This window comes from Ursus maritimus, unplaced genomic scaffold (assembly GCF_017311325.1).
Source record: "Ursus maritimus isolate PB19 unplaced genomic scaffold, ASM1731132v1 scaffold_16, whole genome shotgun sequence".
NCBI classification, from domain to species: Eukaryota; Metazoa; Chordata; class Mammalia; order Carnivora; family Ursidae; genus Ursus; species Ursus maritimus.
In genome coordinates, this window is record NW_024424008.1 from 62,746,214 (window position 1) to 62,766,195 (window position 19,982).

At 50.1% G+C, this 19,982-nt stretch overlaps 2 protein-coding genes across 2 annotated transcripts; one reads left to right on the forward strand and one right to left on the reverse strand.

Moving 5' to 3' along the window:
- Positions 1-270: 270 nt before the first annotated feature.
- On the reverse strand, positions 271-18,304 carry LOC103662463 (baculoviral IAP repeat-containing protein 3-like). Its single transcript, XM_040631290.1, has 9 exons — positions 18,168-18,304; positions 11,774-14,792; positions 11,565-11,664; positions 9,399-9,477; positions 6,637-6,685; positions 4,880-5,122; positions 1,398-1,652; positions 963-1,004; positions 271-868 (listed from the first exon to the last, which is right to left on the reverse strand). The coding sequence occupies exons 2-9, from the start codon at positions 12,621-12,623 to the stop codon at positions 675-677; spliced, it is 1,812 nt and encodes a 603-aa protein (XP_040487224.1). The 5' UTR covers positions 12,624-14,792; positions 18,168-18,304; the 3' UTR covers positions 271-674.
- LOC121102837 (translation initiation factor IF-2-like) lies at positions 15,321-19,618 on the forward strand. The gene is made up of 4 exons (XM_040630659.1): positions 15,321-15,363; positions 17,043-17,103; positions 18,014-18,630; positions 18,905-19,618. The coding sequence occupies exons 1-4, from the start codon at positions 15,321-15,323 to the stop codon at positions 18,925-18,927; spliced, it is 744 nt and encodes a 247-aa protein (XP_040486593.1). The 3' UTR covers positions 18,928-19,618.
- Positions 19,619-19,982: the final 364 nt, after the last annotated feature.

Sequence of the window (19,982 nt, forward strand, 5' to 3'; positions counted from 1 at the left end):
GCTGCTAACACGTACACTGAGTCCCAGATTTCACAGCAAAGTGGTGAGAACAAAACGAGGACCTTTTCCTGACGGGTAGGGCAGGCATGAGACTCCCTGAATGAACAAGCCAGGGGTGTTTCCCCCTCCCCGGGATCGACAGTGTGACTGAAGAGGCATCTTCGAGAAAGGGATCGAAAGGTAGTTCAACGCCCGCGGGGTCTGAAGGAGGCTGGAGGCAGCCTGGGAGGGAGTTAACAGATACAGAAATAAGGAGTGTAAGAGCAAGAGTGACTTTGATGGCTTTATTAAAATGTTCATCACGGAATTCTTTACAAAGCACCAAGTGCCCAGAAAGTCATTCAACAAACAGCAAGACCTTCTCCATGCAGGACACGGATGGAGGAAGGCAGACCATCCGCGCTCCGGTTTCTCACTATGACTGCCGGGCCCTCAGAATCCCGAAGCTTCACTCAGGTCTGACTCAGCAGGGCTGATCCTGAGCCAGTTCCGTGCTCGCAGTGCTGTCCCTGCACACAGGGCGCGAGGGTTCAGACGCATATTTATGTATTTACATAAAACAGCTTTGAGTTGCAATAGATAAAACATCTTAAGGAAACCAACCACACAGAAGTCAAAATCACAATACGCTGAACCCATTAATTCAAAAGCGTAGACGTAGTTCGGGACCTTCTTCACGAAAGAAACGTGCGCACTATGCCCTTGACGGCAGCCCTGCAGATGGGACATCGCCGCAGGGACGGGGCGCAGTCTCGGCACACGACCAGGTGCCCACAAGGAATGAAGACGATGGAGACTTCTCTGTCCATGCACACTTTACACGTCCTCTCCTCCTGCAGCCTTCGCAGCTGCTCCTCCAGCGACAGGTCTAACGAGAGAGGAGAACTCGTAAGGAAGGGCAGCCAAGCCAGGAAAATAAAACCCGTGCTTTCCACTGGTTTACATCACTAATACTATTTTACCTGAGGCGCTCTCCGGGGGAAGGTACTTTCTGTCCTGTTGCTCTGCGGGAGAGACACAGAAAGTGTTGTTAATAACAACTACCGCTAACACGGAGCCTCAAAACAGGTCTTTTTAAACTAACAGCTTAGACTCCGCCCAAATGCTATAAAATAACCATCATAACGTCAATGCAACAAAAATCTTCCGTCTTTTTGGGCAAAATTTATAAATTAGATCGAATTATTTCCAGTAATCCCGAAGTATTGATAAGAGCCTATTTTCTTTTTTTTAACCGAGCGGCGTGGAACTTGAAGTTCCAGTGAGCTAACATAGGGCGTAACGCTGGTTTCAGGTGGGCAGGACCGCGACTCAACACTTCCGTGCGCCGCTGGTCACATTAATAGCGTATTTCCAATCAACCTAGAAGTGCCCCAGAGGAACCGTGCGGCACTCACCAAAGAAGCGCTTGTATAACACGGGGTCGGTTTCCTGTAGAGAGCTCTTAAACACGGCGACGGCCAGACCCCCCTTGGCCAGCACGGTATCGATCAGCTCCCTCGCGTGCGGACACGCGTGTGTCTTCTGCTGAAGCGCGCGGTGTTCCTGCTCATCAATCACTCTGGCGGCGAGCAGACGATCCAGGATCGGGGCCACGTCGGTCAAATGCCGGAAAAGCACCATTCTGTTCTTCCGGATCAATGATACGTCATCTTTATTAAAAGAAGAAGACAAACACAAACACGGTCCACCTCCGCTCAGACTTCCTTCCACGCGGACACGTAAGTCGAGTCACGACCCGCTGGCTCCGCGGGGCACTGCTAGGTGCGGCGGTCCCCGCGGCCGGTGTCAGGTCAGCACTCTGCGCCACGTGTCCCTTCACTGCACGTCCCCAGCGGCCCCCCGCGGGAGGGCCTAGTACCCCACCAGCACAGAGAGCGAGGCAAGCACACGCTGCAGGACACGCGGCGAGAAAAGGCAGCGGAGGCGGTCTGCGTCAGTCCGCGTCCCTGTGCAGGTCGCACGGCTGCTGCGCCTTCCACCCAGTCCAACTCAGAACCTGACAAAACGAAAACTCCCATTCAATCTAGTCAACTTGGGGAAAGGCGGAATCAAGAGATTCAAAAGACAGAAGGTTGATTTCTTAAATTATCATTCGCCTGTGAAATTTCTTCAAAATTCCAGTTTAAGATAAATTTTAATTATTTTCCCAAGTTAGACAAGATATTGCCATCACCCAAATCTTTTGTAGTAAGTGGGGAAAGGCGCTGACAGCGTTTTACAGATTAAACCCTACTTGTCAGTGACGCCTTCCTGTCTACAGGGTCGTCATATTCTCCACCGAGATCCAGATTTCGTATCTATTGATAAAATATTTCATATTTTGAAATTCTGCAATTTTATTTTCTCCTTGGAATATGACATGTGAATCTAAGTTTATTCATTATTACACAATTTTACCATGATCCATAAGGCTCCTTCTATAAAATAACTAATGACGGAAGTTGGGCTGTCTAAAAAAAAACTATTCGGGGGGAGAGGACTGTTAGCTTTCAGAAACACTGACTCGCTCAAGTAATAGGACATAAAACTAGAACCATTTAATAAAAAAGTCAGGGCCAGAGATACCCATTTTGAAGATAACTGGCGCTCTGGGGCCCAGGATGGCGTCTGGCACCAAGTACACGCTCCGTAAGTAGCTGTGGAACGAACGAGAAGCAGGCGTCGGTGATCTAACCAGCAGGAGGAACGGAGACGCCATGGCCGAGGGCTAAGAACTGGGACCTGACGCACTCGGCTAAATCATCTGGGAGAGAAGTGGTGACACCAGAAAATTAACACAGAGTTCACACCTGATGTTGACAGATTCGCTTTTCCATCTAAGATTTCTTTTTCTTTTTTTTAAAGATGTATTTATTTATTAGGGGGGGGGCAGGGGCAGAGGGACAAGCAGAGTCCCTGCTGAGCACGGAGCCCGACGCGGGGCTGGATCTCACAACCCTGCCTTCACGAGCTGAGCCACAATCAGTAGTCAGATGCTCAGCCCACTGCGCTGCCCACATGCCCCTAAGATTTATTCTTCTCATTACATTTAACTTCAACTAAAGTAATAAGTTCTCTCAAATTCTTAAGATCTCTCTCTTTTTTTTTTTAAGATTTTATGTATTTGTCAGAGAGAGAGCGAGAGAGCACAAGCAAGGGGAGCGGGCAGTGGGAGAGGGAGAAGCAGGCTCCCCGCTGAGCAGGGAGCCAGATGCAGGACTCGATCCCAGGACCTTGGAGGCATATTATTCTTGTGCCCTGGAAATAATACCCTAAATTGTCTCTTTATTTACACGCCTGTCAAGAAATTACTTACCAGCTGTTCTTGGGAAACTGTAAAGTCATCAGTAACCTAAATGGAAATATTTTCATTCACTCATCAAACTATATTTCTTGAGCACAGAGCACCCGCAGACGTGACAGGGAGCAGGGATGCGGCAAGGTCTTTGTGACGATGCCAGTTACTGTATACCATCGACTGAGTCATCTCTGCAGACTGTTGATTTTCTTTGAAAGAAATACAAACGTTTCATAGCTAGGGTCTACGAACAACTGTGGGTCTTCTCTCCTTTGAAAGATGATGACCGACAGCTGAGATGGGGAAGACCACTGCAAGGATGGAAGACGAGCCTGGGCTCCGTCGCTGCCGTGCTGCTGGTCTGCAGAACTGCGTAATTCACACTCTGGTGAAGACGGGATCAGACGTGCTTGCCCAGGTTGGCCAGAGGACAAACCCACTCAGGGGCAGGCTTCCTCAAGCCTGGAGTGGACAATCTGCCCATCATCCTGGGCAGAAACAAAGATAAGGGGCAAACTCTTTTCCCTTTCTGGGCTTTGGGTGTCGGGGCGTGAGCTCTCATACGGGACGACACGCTGGGGACGATCCTAGTCATTTATGTAAAATGGCCGGAGCCACACAGAGAAGAAACCGAACAGAACTAGGCAGACAGATTCATGAGGATGGGCGTAGGGGGACCAAGAGGGGCCCAAACGGCTAGAGCTGCCACCTGCCAGCCGTGATGCGACCTCTTCCATTATCCCTAAGTCTCCAGTAAGAGCCTGTGAAGAGCTGCCGTCTACTCTCACCGTTGGAAAGACTTACGGGTCTGGTCCACGCCTGGCAAAGAGCAGCAGCACAGGGTGAACATTTCTGTCTGTCTAGGTCAGAGTGGGGACAGCGTTCAGAGTGACCAGATGGGAATGGACGTGCTCAGAGGAGACAGTCTCTGTGAAGGGCCACAGAGCAGAGGCTACACAGTGGCAGACAAGGCGTGGAGGGACGTGGCCACCTTGTCTTGAGAGAATGTGCAACAGTGTCCTCACCCTCCCCTCAAGAACAGAAGGGCGCCCTGAAGGGGAGCTCAGTTCCTGTGTGTCAGGCAGGAAACGTAACCATGATCCGTACATCATGACGTGTCATTAACGCTACAATCATGTCACTGGGCTGAGACTCTCTGTGACGCGAATATTAAAATAACTGTCCCTGGTCCCACCCCGATTTACAGCGAAGGGGAGTGAGCGTGGGATCACAAGCCATGAATGATTATGTACCCAGTCAACCACCCAGAGGAAAGGTACAAATTAAGCACATGCTTTCACTCAACACACACATTTTCAATCAACTAATGAGCAATTCAAATACATTATAACGTAAAAAATTTCCAGAATCCAAATTGAGAACACCGAACATAACACCTGATTGCCCTAACAAGCAGGTTTTCTGTGACTGACGCACAGTGACGTGACACCTGCACGGTGACATCACCCCTGCACAGTGAATCGCATTCACATGGTGACATCACACCTGCACGGTGACATCACCCGCACGGTGACATCACACCTGCATGGTGACATCACACCCGCACAGAGACAGACACTGGTCAGTACAGGTACGTACCTGATGCTCTGTTCTCAGCTGCTCTTTCTTTCTCCTCTTCCCTTAGTTCGTCCTCCGCATGAAGCAAATCAGACACGATCTCGTTGACGGTTCTGTAGTTCTCCCCGGTGGTCAGGATCTTACTCTGCACCGTCTGCCTCACCAGGCTTCTACTGAAGCCCATCTCCAGGGCGGCCGTCACCACAGGGGTGTTCATCATGACGGCGTCTTCCGAAGAACTTTCTCCAGGTCCAAAATGGACAACTACACGAGATAAAGAAATTAACACATGTTGGGAGAGTCTGTGTATCTTTGGAATTGAAAGGTATTACAGTTTCGAACACGTAAAGCCCAGAAAGCGTATCGGGATTGTTTTGTACTAACTTAGTTGAATTTAAAATCACGACGCACAGGTTCAGTCGCTGAAATAAGAACATGGACTATTGCACTGCGATACAAAATACGCATTATCTGGCACAACCGCGAGTGGAGGAAGGAACAGAATGTTGGCAGTCCCGTCCACCAAGCATTCTTTCCCCCCCAGAACAAATGAGCCTTCTATCGAGTACATGTCACGTATTTTTCAAAGAGGCCACTGTCCTCACTCACCCCATCCCTGCAGGGCCGCCCACGGCGCCTCCCCTGTCCATTCCTTCTCGGCACCGCCACCAGAGAACCGCCTCATCATCGCAACCCCGACTGTGTCGCCCTCCCTCTGAAATCCCAGCAACAGCTCCACTGTTCTCACAAACGCTCGGCTGTGGCTCCCGAGACAGCACCCAGTCTGGGCTCCGCTCGCCCCTTCAGACTCCCCTTCTGTCCCTTTCTCGTTCACACATGACGTTCGAGCCGGGAAGTCACAAACTGATGGCCCTCGGGTCAAACTCTGCCCGCAGTGCCCGTCGCTCTGACAGCGGCCTGCCTCCTCCGTTTGCCCGTTCGCAAATCCCACTCCGGCCATACACAATTTTGTTCAGTTCTGCAAATGGGCCTGTTCCCTTTTGTCCCTGAAGACTTCCACGCACTGCTCTTTCTGCCTACGATATTCGTTTTCCCCCTTTGTCATCTGGTTAACTCCCACCCTCCTCCTCGATTCTGTGCTGAGGCGAATACTTCCTCTGAAACGCCCTTCTCTTCTTCCAAAGTCAGGGCGCACGGCCCCTCATCGCTCCCACTGCACAGCACCCTTTACTCTTCTGACCATATTCCTTCCTCCTACCCGCATGCCTGCCTGTATCCCCTGGACTGTTCGCTCACCAGAGCAGGAGTTCTGTTTACCCTGTTCTGTATTCTTTCCTCCGAATAGCAGACACACGATAAATATTTATGGAAACACTAGTTAACGGAGTAGAACAGCTTGTTCGAATCCTGGCTCCATCACCTGTTAGGGTGAGCTTCAAAAGACAGATCGTTGAACCTCTCTGAGCCGCAGGGTCCCTGATGAGGAATGTGAATAGTTTCTACCCTCTTCGTTTTATAGAAGACTATGTGAGTGAGGTGATGTCCCAGTGCCCGTGTCCCCGCAGGTCTGAGAACAAGGGTGGGGCTGCGCGCACGCCGGCTATTAAAACTACAGATACTCAGGTCCCGTCCTTAGCTGCCACGGCTCAGTACAGCAGGCTTAAGGTAGAGACCAGAAATCTGGTTCCTTGGGCAATTACGATGCACACTGAAGACTGAGAAATGCCAGCTTGATGCATCTGAGAGCACATCAGCTTTCAATCTCCACCCGACCAACGGTTCCATTTAGATGCAGTAATTATTGTCATTATACGTACTTGGTGACTCAGAATTTTCATCTTCTGTGTTGTCTGAAGTAGATAACAGCTGCAGGAAAAAAAAGTTTATAAATTAAAATATAAGTCTTAGCCTGTCCGTTACAATATAAATGAGTCAAGAAATCTATTCAATTTATTGCAAACTGACTTGCTTACAGGCAAAATGATTTTTTTATCTTGAAAGCAATATTTCATTTACCTAAGTTATTCTCTACACCATGAACTATTCTTCACAGAGTCTATATTCATGAAGGCAAGAAAGGGCTACACCTTCTCAGTGATCTGTGAGACAATCATTGTTTGCATTTCATCCCCAACATCTTAAAATTCCTGGGTCCTCCTTTGGGATAGGTTGGACCCTTTATCAGTTCTACTGACGGTGGCTAAAAAGTGTTTGACCCTCAAACTATTATATACGTTCTTATCTGCCTCTCCAGGAAGATTACTTCCCAGTCGGCGCTGTGACTATCTCCTGCCACTCCCTTCTGGCCTGCCAAGTGTCTACTAAAGAAACCTTTGCCAGACGTATGGGGTTTCCCTTTGATGTAACCGTCTTTTTTCTCCTCGCTTTTAAGATTCTCTCTTTGGCACTACTTTCGCCATTTTAATTACTGTGTATCTTGGTGTGGGCCTCCTTGGGTTGGTTTTCTTGGGGGCTGTCTCTGCCTCCTGGATCTGGATGTCTGTTTCCTTCCCCAGATTCAGGAAGTTTTCAGCTATTAATTCTTCAAATAAATGTTCTGCCCCCTTTTCTCTCTTTTCTTCTTCTGGGATCCATATAATGCGAATATCGTGATGCTTGATGGAGTCGCTGACTTCCCTACGTCTATTCTCACTTTGCATAATTTTTTCCTCTCTCCTGCTCAGCTTGGTAACTTCCCATCACTGTCTTCTGGCTCACTGATTCGTTCCTCTGCTTCTCCCAGCCTGTTGCTCATTTCATCAACAGTGTTTCCCATTTATCTCTGCATAACAAGGCTCACTCATGTCTTTCTCAAGTCCAGTGAGTATCCTTACAAAAACTGCTCTGAATTCTCCATCAGGCATGTCACTTATCTCTGATTCACTTGGGTCTCTGGCTGTGGTTTTGTCCTGTTCTTTTGCTTGGGACGTATTCCTCTGTTTCCTCATCGTGTCTAACTCTGTGTCTGTTTCTCTGTGTTAGGAAGTCAGCTGTGTCTTCTGCTCTTGAAAGTGGTGTCCTTATGAAGAAGAGGTCCCGGAATGCCCCACGGTGCAGCATCCCCCATGCCCCAGAACCTGGCACTTCAGGGCCGTCTCCCATGTGTGCTGTGCGTGCCCCACTGCCGTGGCTGAGCCAACGTGCCTTCATTCCAGCCATTTGCAGAGGCTGTCCTTGCCTGTCGTGAGCAGGGTTTTGCCCCTGTGTTATTTGTGGGCCTGTCTGGGGCCACCTTGGGCTTGAGTTGAGTCAGACCAGGCGTTCTCCACAGAAGCAGTAGCCCCGAACCACAGGGCACTTTCTCTGTGTTGCTCCTGAGAAGCTTTCACTGGTGGGCGGAGCTGCAGGCCGACCAGCTGTCTGCTCTCAGCCCACTGCTAGGGATGTGGTGGGACCGGTGCTGCGCACAGCCAGACTTGCAGCCCCGGTTTGGAGCAGCTCCAGCCAAGACTGCGTCAGATGGAGTGGATCCTCAAAGCACAAGACGCGGTGTTAGCAAGGTTTGTGCCCACCTTCTGGCTGGAGGGGACCCCGGCACCAGGACCGCGGCAGGCCTGGCAGAGGCTAAGCAAGCAAGGTAGAGAGGGTCGGCACCACCCTGGCTCCCACAGGTGGCCGTGTGTCCATGCTGAGGGGCAGAGGTGGGAATCGGAGCCTGCCAGCTACTCTGCTCCTGGAGAGTCCCTCGATGAACTCAGATTGTGACTAACTCTGCCTCCCATTGCCCCAGGTGCTTTTCAACCTGCTCTTTCTTACACAGCGTCTGCACGGGCTGTTTGTTGTGCCAGTCTTTAATGGCAGGGACTCACTTTCCTCTCACCCACCAGCTGTCCCAGAGCCGAGCCTGCTGATGTTTAAAACTCCAGTTTTCAGTCCTGCTGGTTGTGAGAACTCACAGAATTTGGGCCCTCTGGTCTTCAGAGCCAAATGTTCTGGGGATTCGTCTTCCCCGTATGGGCCCCTGGAGTGAGGCTGTGTTTCTCTCCCCCTCAGAGCCCGTGGCTCCCTCCCCCCCACAGATGGCCCATGGTCTACTTAGCTGCCCACAGACTCTCCGCCCTCCTGCCCTCTTTGATGTGGCCTCTCCTCTGTATTTAGTTGTGGAGTCTGCCAGCCTCCAAGTCGTTCTCTGGGTTATTTACACTGATGTGGGTGTTATCTAGTTGTAGCCATGGGACAGACAAAATGAGCTTAGGGTCCTCCTATGCCACCATCTTCCCAGCAATCTCTGTCCAGGAAGATTCGAAGGAGCAATAAAATCCTCTTTCTCAAGTTTTTCAAACAAAAATTTGTATTTTAAATGCTAACATCCCTGCCAATTTTCCCCCAAATAATTTAATTTATTGCAACCTTATTACAGAAATACGTAGAGCCATACCTTAAATATCATTTTTCAGGAGGTCTCTAATTCTGAATCTGTTTTTATCCAAAGAATAGTTCTTAGATCATGTTGGGTATTTTTAAAAATGAAATGTATTTTTAAAGCAACTCTTTTTTTTTTACTAAAGTACTACTCTCTGTAATTATCAGAAATTAATTTATCTGTTATTAACTGATGATCTAAAAACACCATCCCTACCTGTTCAAGTAGATGAGGGTAACTGGCTTGAATCTGACGGATGAACTCTTGTCCTTTGATGCGTATCAAGTACTCGCACCTAAATGTAGACAAAATCCAGTTTGAGGGGTTATTTTAACCCCACCATCTGCAGCCTGTTAAATATTTCGAGTGAACATGAGCATATATATAACCCTTGGCACTCATTGCGCATCCTGCAGTACAGGCGAGATGCCGCAAGAGAGACAGACGGCATGTGGTGCTCTCCCCGGCGGGAGCTACAAGGGTCACGAGGCTCCCAGTCTCCGGGGTGCGAGGAAGGCTGGCTCAGCTCGGAGCTCCCGGCTGCTCGCTCAGAAGTTCAAAGATCGCTGCAGACTCTGAACACTGAGAACAGAGCCAAGGAGACGGGTAGAAAGCTCTCTTATAAACGACACTGTTCATACCTAAGGTTTGTAGGTTTAAAAGTTCCCACTCAACAAAGAGGGACGTGAGAAATAACGAGGAAGGTGAACACGTTTTCTAACTAAGTCAGATCCTCACGAGTTCGGCAATTCCTAGATAACGCACATCCCGTTCGAACTCAAGCACAAACGAACCCCACACACCGCCAAAGCAAACTCACCCTCCCTTATATGGAGCCACGAAACTACCGCCGTGGAAGGCTCCCAGCACTGTTCACAAACACCTGGCTAAGGTTCTCTTCATAACCTCCCTAACTTGAAATCTAAATATGTGGGGCGTGTAAAAGTGCTCTCAACAGAGTATTATACTAAAAACTTAGGTAAGGAGCATAAGTCAGGATACCGAATTTAGTAAGCAACATTAGAAACACTACAAGTTTTGACTGTGAAAAGTATAGTCAGAAGCCACCTGATTTCAACACAAAAAGGAGAGTGTAAATAATCAGAAGTGTAAGGATTGACAACAAAACGTTCTGTCGCGATGAGAGCCCATGAGCCGGGCCTCTATTTACCGTAACCACCCTATTTAACACCGCGACTGGCGTGGTGCCTCTGATTCATCTGACCCGGCTCCATTTTTTCTCTCTATCCATAGTACCTACTACCTTCCGACATGCGACGTAACTCACTTCTTAAGTTTTTATTAATTGACTGCCTCTCTCGCTATTAAGTTAACGTATGAGACCAAGGATCTTGCTTTTGTTCAACTGAGTGTTTTAACCACGGGAACAGTGCCTGGCAATAGACAATTAATATTAAATGTTGAATGAATGGAAACATGGCCAAGAAATAAGACTGAACAAAGTCTCAACACAGTCTATATAATATCTAATTCATGTAATATTATATATATTTATCTGTATATGTACATATGCATGAAGAGAGTCTGCAAGGATATTCACTAAAATGGTAATTGGTCCTCTTTATTTTTTTTCAAATGTTAAAATAACTTCATTTTTTAAAATTTAAATTCAATTAATTAACAGATAACGTATTATTAGTTTCAGAGGTAGAGGTCAGTGATTCATTAGTTGTAATAACACCCAGATGCTCATTACACCACGTGCCCTCCTTAGTGCCCATCCCCCAGTTACCCCATCCCCCCCTCCCATCCAGCAACCCTCAGTCTGTTTCCTATGATTAAGAGTCTCTCATGGTTTGTCTCCCTCTGATTTTGTCTTGTTTTATTATTTTCCCTTCGCTTCCCCTATGATCCTCTGTATTGTTACTTAAATTCCACATGAGTGAGATCATATGATAACTGTCTTTCTCTGATTGATTTATTTTCCTTAGCCTAATACCCTCTAGTTCCGTCCACGTCATTGCAAATGCCAAGATTTTGGTTTTTTATTGCTGAGTAATATTCCATTGTGTATAGAACCACACCCCGTTTATCCATTCATCAACTGGTCCTCTTTAGATAGTGAGATTTCTGGCCACTTACATTTTTTTCTCTGTACTTTTCTACAATGTGTGATTTTGGTTTTATAATGAACATATATTATTTTAAAACAGATATATATTTTTTCGTTATACACAAAAACCCTAAGCGTGTAACCTTTCACCAAAACAGTAGTTATTTTTCCAGGTAATCCATCCTAAATTTATTCACAAGTGCGTTTTTCAAACAAAGAGTAAAACAGCGGCTGCTTCTAAGGTGAACACATATAACCCATCTCCTAACAACCACAAACATTTGCACGGAGAGTTTCAAAACGGTTACCTTGGAAACCACTTGGCGTGCTCCACCCATGGGTCGTCTCCAGACTCCCAACACCGCAGTCCACCGTCACAGCAAAAGCATTTGACATCGTCACTGTGACCTAAAATTAATTTTGGACCAGAACTTATGAGCTCTTACAACGCGCCCATTCCCACCGCGTCGAGTAAGGCTGGGCCCCACTTCCCGGGCACGGAGCGGAGGCGTCTTACCCGCGTAGTAGAAGCCGGCGGTGGCGAGCTGCTCGGGGTGGACCGGGACGCGGGCGGGCCAGCTGCAGAAGGTTCTCAGGCGGGCCGCGTGGGTCTGCATGCTCAGGTTGCACGCGGTGTACCTCAGGGCGTCCTGGAGCTGGCTCTCCACGAATGGGCAGTCCGGGAAGTGTCGCAGGTGCTCTGACAGAGCGCTGTCGTTGGGCTCCCAGTTGCTCAGCTTCCCACCGCAGGCGAAGCAGGCCACTCTGTCCCCAGGTCCCACGTAGTAGAAGCCGGCTCTTGCCAGCTCCGGAGCCCGCGGGGAGGTCAGGGGCCACGTCCGGAAGGTGAGTAACCGGTCTTCCACGGTTCTCACGGCACCCGCACAGGCGCTGGGCCTCCAGGGAGCGAGCTCCTGATTCGCCCTGCAGTTCCCAGGGTCCGACGGGAAGCTGGAGTAAGACCCACTGAAGTAGCCCGCGTTTTGCAAGCTGGGAGGCAGGGGGTGTGTGGAATTTGCTCCTGAGGGAGGCGGCGGCGGCGAGCTGGGTCCCGACACGCTGGCCGAGCTGAGATTCCGAACGAAAGCGCAGCTGGGGTACAGCGTTCTGTGCTTGTCCGCCGGGCGGTCTCCGGGTTTCCAGTTGTCCAGCATCAGGCCACAGCAGAAGCACCTGACCTTGTCCTTCACCCCCGTGTAGTAAAAGCCTGCGCGCGCCAGACTCCTCTCAGAGACCGGAACGCCGGCGGGGAGCGCCGAGAACGTGGCCATGCGGTACAGCTCGCACGAAAGGTCGTACCTCAGCTCAGACACGGGGGTGCAGCTCGGCAGGCTGGACGAGAGCTGGCTCCCCTGTGCTACGTTCATGGTGAGGTGGACGGGGGAAAAGGGACTAGCCTGTCTCTGGGGAGGTAGTTTTGTGCACGCTCCTGACTTCGGTTAGCTCTAATACTAGGTGGGGCGCCCACGCCGCACGTCTCTAGCCCTTCTCGCCCTGGGTTTCGGGTCGGCAGGCGGACGGGCCGAGCTCCGCACGGACACGTCGTAAGGGACAAGGCCGTACAGACACCTTTGCAGAATCTCTACACGTAGGGTGTACGCAGGGGGTACCCTGCCCCTCGTAGCGAGACCAAACCCTTGGTGAAAGCGCGGAGCACTCTGGGTCATCAGAGGCCACCCCGTGTCCGGGCCCCGCAGGTCCGGGGCAGCGGCACTCAGCCGGCCTGCAGGTGGGACGTGGGGCGTACGCAGGGAGCCTGTCCACACGGCGGAAAGTGGCTCTGTACGTGCTCCACCGAAACTAAACTCTAACTAGGTTTGTCTGGCTTTTTTTTAATTGTGAAATTTGGAAGCCAGAAAAAGAGAAACAGCCTAAGACCTACCTCAAAACAAGAATGCACGACCCCATTGCACTGATGCTAGGCTGCATCTTTTAAGTATGTCTGTTATCAGGTATCCTCCAACTAATAACATGTCATATTCTAATCAGCAGCATTGTTATTTCCCAAAAGTATTTAAAGTGACGGTGTGTCTTAAATCAACGACGTCTTAGATGCAGTGAAATACAGCATATCCCAAATCTTGCTCAAATTAAGTAATTTTTCTTCCTATAACAATTTTAATAGGGAAAACAAGATCTAGAATTTTCCTATAAATGATGAGCTTAAGTAGGAACAGAACTGGCAGGTGCACCTTAAGGCCTGTTTCAAAATTTATTAAATAGTAATTACTTCCCATAGTTAGGAGCTTGCTTGCTGAGTCGTAGTGATTCCACTAGAACTATTCTATTTCAAATAAATTCTCAGAGATGACTGTATTTGCTCAGCTGGTCTTTTTGGGCTCAGCTTCGTGCTGAGAGACAATACCAAATCATCTATTCCGATAACGGATTTATTTTTTAAAAGAATCAAAGAGTGCTGAATTTGTAGGCTAAGATGGATAATCAAATCTCACAAATTTGGCTTTGGTCAGAAATAATTTTACCGACAGAATTCCTTGAACCAGAATTTATCGTAACAAAAAATAATAAATTTACTTTGTTACAGTCTACTCCTTTCGACCAGCAGAGACCTCCCTAAAATTCAGAGTCTCAGCAGTGACTAGCTATCAGTACATGTAGGGTCTGCACCCAGGACCAGCTAACCAGCCGCGTGGGGCCCACCGACGCCCGGGCTCCCACCGCAGAGGGCAAGGCCTTATGTCCGAATGGCATGAGAAATGTCATCTCCACACCAGTGATGAGCTCCCTCAAAGCTAAGTCACTGCATCTCACTTTGGTTTGCTTTTCATTGGACAAAAATGTTCCACATTGTTGCAAAACCTTCCTGGTGCTAACCCCGGTCTCTGTATACCTCTTCTCTGTTCATTTCCCAAAATGTCACCACCCAGCTGTCATCCCCACTGTCACCCTTCTCAGAGAGAACAGCACAGCTAAACACACTAAAGTCTGGACTCCTGACATGTCAACGGTCATCTAAGGGCGGGATCGTTTCTTTACCCATCGGGCACGCTCACGTGTCATTCTCGCCCCCGACGTGTGGTATCGTGACACCCTGTTCTTGACGTTGGAGTTCTTGACTCCGACCCATCAGCGGTCTCTCCTGCATATTTCTCTAATTCAGCAGGGGGAGAATAGTCACTCTTTGTTCTAGAGAACTGCACTCATCTTTAGATCCTTCCCAAACACGAGTTCCTCTTCTCCATCCTGCACTGCAGACGGCGGCTCAACAGTACGTTCCAGCGAGAATCACTTCCCCTTCACGTCCCCCAAATTCAAATTCAGGGTTACTGTCACTTTACAGTTACAGCTCCTGTGACTAGATTCGGTCACACGACCTCTGTTTATTAAATTAACATTCTTTGGATACCAGAAACTCCAGTTCACTACTGAATTTGTTTATTCATGCACAAAACTACCTCCCGGAGATTAGACTAAGTCCCTTTTAAGGGTTTTAGGCCTCCATTGTGAGATGTTGTGGTTTATAGAAAAAACTGGAAAAAATTTAGAAGTCGAATAGTTTGCCTCTTTTGTAAAACCTGTTTTAAAAAAAGAACAGTTTTAAAAGTCAGGTAATTCGCAGCTGTAACACAATGCTCTCTTCTCAAACCTTCTCGAGCACAGAGCCCCAGTGGCTCTGGACTGTCCACCGAGCACACGAGGTCCTACAGGATACACGAGGACACACTAGGTGGAGGGACCCGCGGGCTCAGACTGGTGCCGGCAGGGGCATGAGGACGTCCGGCCCGCACTGAATCGGACCTCCGTGCTTGACTCATTTCTGTAACTTTTTATTTTGAAATTAATTTACACAGAGAAGAGTTCCAGGAAAGGCAGAACTCCCACACTGCGCTGGGCTTCCCCAAAGCTACCCCTCGCGGAGCCGTACAGACCCGAGCACAGTCGTAGACGCCAGGGCACGGACACGGACGCAGGGCTGTCGATCCTCGGAGCAGGCCCTGCTCCAACCTCGCCTTTTCCAAGTACGTTTTCTCTTGGATTACAGTTTTTTTTTAATGTTCTAATGAATTACCATCATTTTTTTAAAGTAAGAGATTTCCCACGACATGCTAGACCCCAAGCTCCTTCTGAAACACCAGACGGGCAACAGTGCGGGTCCTGCACAGTGACGGTGAGCGGGCTCTCCCACACACTGACGCCGTCACCCACGCTGTCCGTTGCCATTTGTCACTGAACGGGCACCACGGTTCTTCTGACGGGACAATAATGAAGCAAGTGAAATTGTTCTAACACCTGTGCCTGTCGAAAGCAACAAAAATGCAAGGTGGACAGAGACAAGTCTGGAAAAAGTGAAGATACCATATTTCTTTGTGGGAAAGGAGAATATTCCTGCACATAAAGTATGTTTTTGTTTAAAAGAGACACCCCACTTCTGTTTATTTATGTCACATTTGAGGCCATACACCTCCCACATGGGGCTCACGGCACGCAGACGCCTGGGGAAACGCAGGCAACAGTTTATGGTAAAAGTAGGAAGATACTCCAAGGTGCCCCTTCCGCATCCATTCAAACTCTTTCCCGCTTCCAACCTGGACCTCCAAACGCTGCTGGGGGACACCCGCACCGTCACAGGCTGGGGCCGCCACAAGCTCAGGCCCGGCCACCCCATCACAGCCTCCCTCCCCCACTGCCTCTGCAACTCCGAAGCCTTCAGGATCCTCCCCAAAGTCCTCCCTGCTCCCCTTGGGAGACTGCTTTGCCTTCTGCGTCCCTAAGAGACCGCACTGAGCAGGAATCCTATCACACCCCCAAATCCAAGCCCTTCTCCCTTACAACCCACCTGCTACCAACCCCAGCCTCTCCCTTCCTCCTCCTACTCTCTCCGGATTCGTCCTTCAAGATAACAGGCATGCTTAAGTCTGTCTCGGTTTCAGAATGAGACAGCGACAAAAATCCTCTTTCAACCCCACGTTCCATTCTAGCACAACAGTTGACTCATCAACAATGCAGGGGTCAAGGGGCGCCCACGCCGTCTCCCCGCAGGTTGAAAATCTGACTACAACCGTGACTCCCAAAAACTTCATAATAAGCTACAGTTGACCGAAAGCCTTACTGGTAACAGTCAATGAACGCGTGTTCTGAATGTTATATGTCTTATGTCCTATATTTTTACAATGAAGTCAGCAACAGAAAATGTTAAGAAAATCAAAGGAAAACACACTTACAACACCGTCCAGTACTTATCAAAACCATACACGTGTAAGTGGACGCGGGTGGTTCAGACCCTGCTGTTCAAGGGTCAGGTGTGCTGTATCTCACTTTCTCTTCACAGCCAAGCAAACGCAACAGCGTCTAAAGTTCAGGCCTCCACTACAGCTGGATTTGGCCAACATCACTTAAAACCACTGGCAACATGAATAACACCAAAGCCTTCTTTCCCAAAACCTACAGAAATGTTTGCATCTGATGCTGCGGCCCACTTTCTCCTAGAAACAACCCACGCCAGGGGCGCCTGGGTGGCTGTCAGTTAAGTGTCTGCCTTCAGCTCAGGTCATGATCCCAGGGTCCTGGGATCGAGTCCCATATCGGGCTCCCTGCTCAGCAGGCAGCTAGCTTCTCCCTCTGCCCCTCTCCCCATCCCTGGCTCGCTCGCTCTCTCTCACAAATCAAGAAAATCTTGGAAAAGAAAAGAAGTATTCTCCTCTGTTGGCTTCTTGATACCACACTAGGATTCCTCTCTCGTTTCTAGTGGTTCCCTCTCAGAACGGCTCAAGGCTCTCAGCCTCTTCTCTTCTCTTAGTTCTGTTGGGCAACCTGCTTGATCCCAGGGCTGGTGGGTGTCTCCACCGACTCGGGCGCCTGGCAGATCCACAGCTCTGATGCCGGAGCGTGAGTGTGCCTTTCCCTCCCGCGGCCCCCAGACGCTGAGCTCCTTCAGAGCAGAACCAACTTTCAGCTCTGGACCAGCCCTCCCACAGCCAACATCCCCCTGGTTCCTCACCAAATGGAGACACTAAGCTGAACAAGGGAAGGTCAGCAAACTTGACCGAGCACCCCGTGACCACAACACCCTCATTTGCATGGTATTAAAAACATTAATTTTACGATAATGACTACAATGAGTCTGCTCCCCGATGGCTTAATGTCGGGATTTGAAGTCACACGCCCTGGGTTCTCGTATACCATTCAGGCTCCCCTACCCGAGGGCGCGACCTTGGGCCAGAAAAGCTCCCTGAGCCCAAGCAAGCTCGTTATCCATGGACATGATCATGGTCACCGTTTCTTGAGATCTTGAGACTGAACCTGAGACACGACCTGCCATGTTTGGAGCGCGGCCCTGCGCGCAGCAGTATTAGCAACAGCTGGCGCCAGTAATGGCCGCTAGCACACCCGTTAATGCCATTGTTAGCTCACATGGGCCCGGTGTCCCCAACACCGGGCTAACTAGCTGAACCGCACTGCGGGCCTCCCGTGCTGCCCAGCAGGACAGCGACCAGCAATCTACTCTCCGCGCCAACGCACCCCAACATTCGCTCCTCCGCGGGCTCATGAACGGTGTGATTGGGTTGTTCCTACGAAGTTCTGGGGCAGACTGTCCCCAAGCTCACCGGGCACCCTCCACGGCTCAGGAACTCCTCCGGGCCCTGGGGGTCACCCCCGCCACGAGGGCCACCCGCCCCACGGGCTCGCCGCCAACTGGCGCAGGGATGTACACGGACGGGGGTTCCTGAAGCACCCTCTGGCCCCCGGGCCTCGCCGCGGACCCTCACTCCGCACTGCGCGCGCCCCCCGCATCCAGTTACCCACCTGCCGCCCCGAGGCCCAGTGCCCACGCGAGGGGAGGTCCGCGCACGCGCACCCTGGTGCCCCGTTACGCACCTGCTGCCCCGAGGCCCCGCGCGCCCACGCGAGGGGAGGTCCGCGCACGCGCACCCTGGTGCCCCGTTACGCACCTGCTGCCCCGAGGCACCGCGCGCCAGCGGCTAGAGCCGGCTGTGTCCTCGGGTGGCGGTGGTCGCCCGGCTCTCCGGTGCGGGCGGAAGGCCGACGTGGCTTTTAGCGTCTCCGCCGGCCGGCCCGCCCCCATCCGTGCGGCCCGCTGCGGCGGCCGGTGCTTTCCTCGCAGGACGTGGGGGAACTCCGCGGCAGTAACCACAGGCACTTCCCCTAACCCGCGGCCTGGCAAGCTCCCCGGGGGATTTCCGCGACCCCGGGGGCGCCGCTGTGCGGGCCACGGCCTTTCCGAGGGCGCTGCTGCAGCCACGGGTCTCCGCGCCCGGTCCGGACGCCCCGGAAGCCTGGCAGGCTTCCTGACAGCGCCGACGTGCGTGCCCAGCGAAGGCACGGGTGGAAACGCAGGTTCTCCCTCGCGGGTATTTTTACTGCTGGAAACAGAGATGACCTTATGCGTTTCCGGTATTGAAACTTTTTTTTTTTTTTTGCTTGGTTGGTTGTTTTTATAACTAGGGTGGACTCGGCTACAGGAGTAAGTTCCTCCTTTGCTCCTTTTGTCCCACATGGGAGATGCCTAAGTGACGGGGGTCCTCCGGCGGGAAGCTGCAGTCTCTGCACCTGCCAGCTGCACGCAGCACTCCCTGTCCCGCTGTCCCTGGAAGCCGCCGGCTCTGAGGTCTACCTGCCCGGGGAACGAACGGATCGGGCCAGCTCACCTGTTTGTCCTGTCTTCCAGGAAATCAAAGAGAAAACCCGTAATATTAGTCAGGAATTTTCATCCTGTGGAAACAAAGCGGACGTCCATTCCATTCCTCACAGTCAGCAGGAGGGGGACACCGTCAGGATTACGTGGATTTGGCTGCCCTGAGGACTTAGGGTTCCAGCTGGAACCGTACCAAGATGATTAAGTTTATCTGTCATGGGGCGCCTGGGTGGCACAGCGGTTAAGCGTCTGCCTTCGGCTCAGGGCGTGATCCCGGCGTTATGGGATCGAGCCCCACATCAGGCTCCTATGCTATGAGCCTGCTTCTTCCTCTCCCACTCCCCCTGCTTGTGTTCCCTCTCTCGCTGGCTGTCTCTATCTCTGTCAAATAAATAAATAAATAAAATCTTTAAAAAAAAAAAAAGTTTATCTGTCATGAGGGAATTTCAGTCCACTCCTGGGCCTGCTTAGTTCAGAATTTTATTAGACATTTTTGAAAACCTTTCTGTAGTCCTTAGGGACTTTGGATCATGTACCCACCAAAAGGATTTTGAAAAACTGTTCCTCTGCACATTTTTAACTTCACATTTGCAAAGCAACTGCAAAATGCAGACTGGGTATTTCAGAATGAAACTGATGCAGCATGCTTCTCAACGAATTCACTGGAACGCAAACACAGCCACGTGTTGCCCCCCCATCACCATCAACACCTCCGCTCATCTTTAATTAAACTGCAAATATTCTATCCTTGCCTTTTGTCCTTGAACATTCTGCTTCCCCCACAGAATTTTATTTATTTAATTTTCATTTTCATTCCAACATAGTTAACAGCATTACATTAGTGTCAGTTCCCCCCACAGAATTTTAATATATGTTTACCCCTATTTCTGAAACAAATATGTGCATAAGCTGAGTTTAATTTTTTCCCGTGATCCTAAGGCTCTGAGTGTGAAAAACATCTCCTTGATTGCATTATTGATACTATGTTCAGTACATGTTGTACAGTTGATCAATACACATCACAGATGTTGATAATTACTAAAGATAAGTCAAATTCTACTACAAATGCCATCTTAATGGGGGTTCAGGTGTGTGTTCGAAGGTGTTAGGT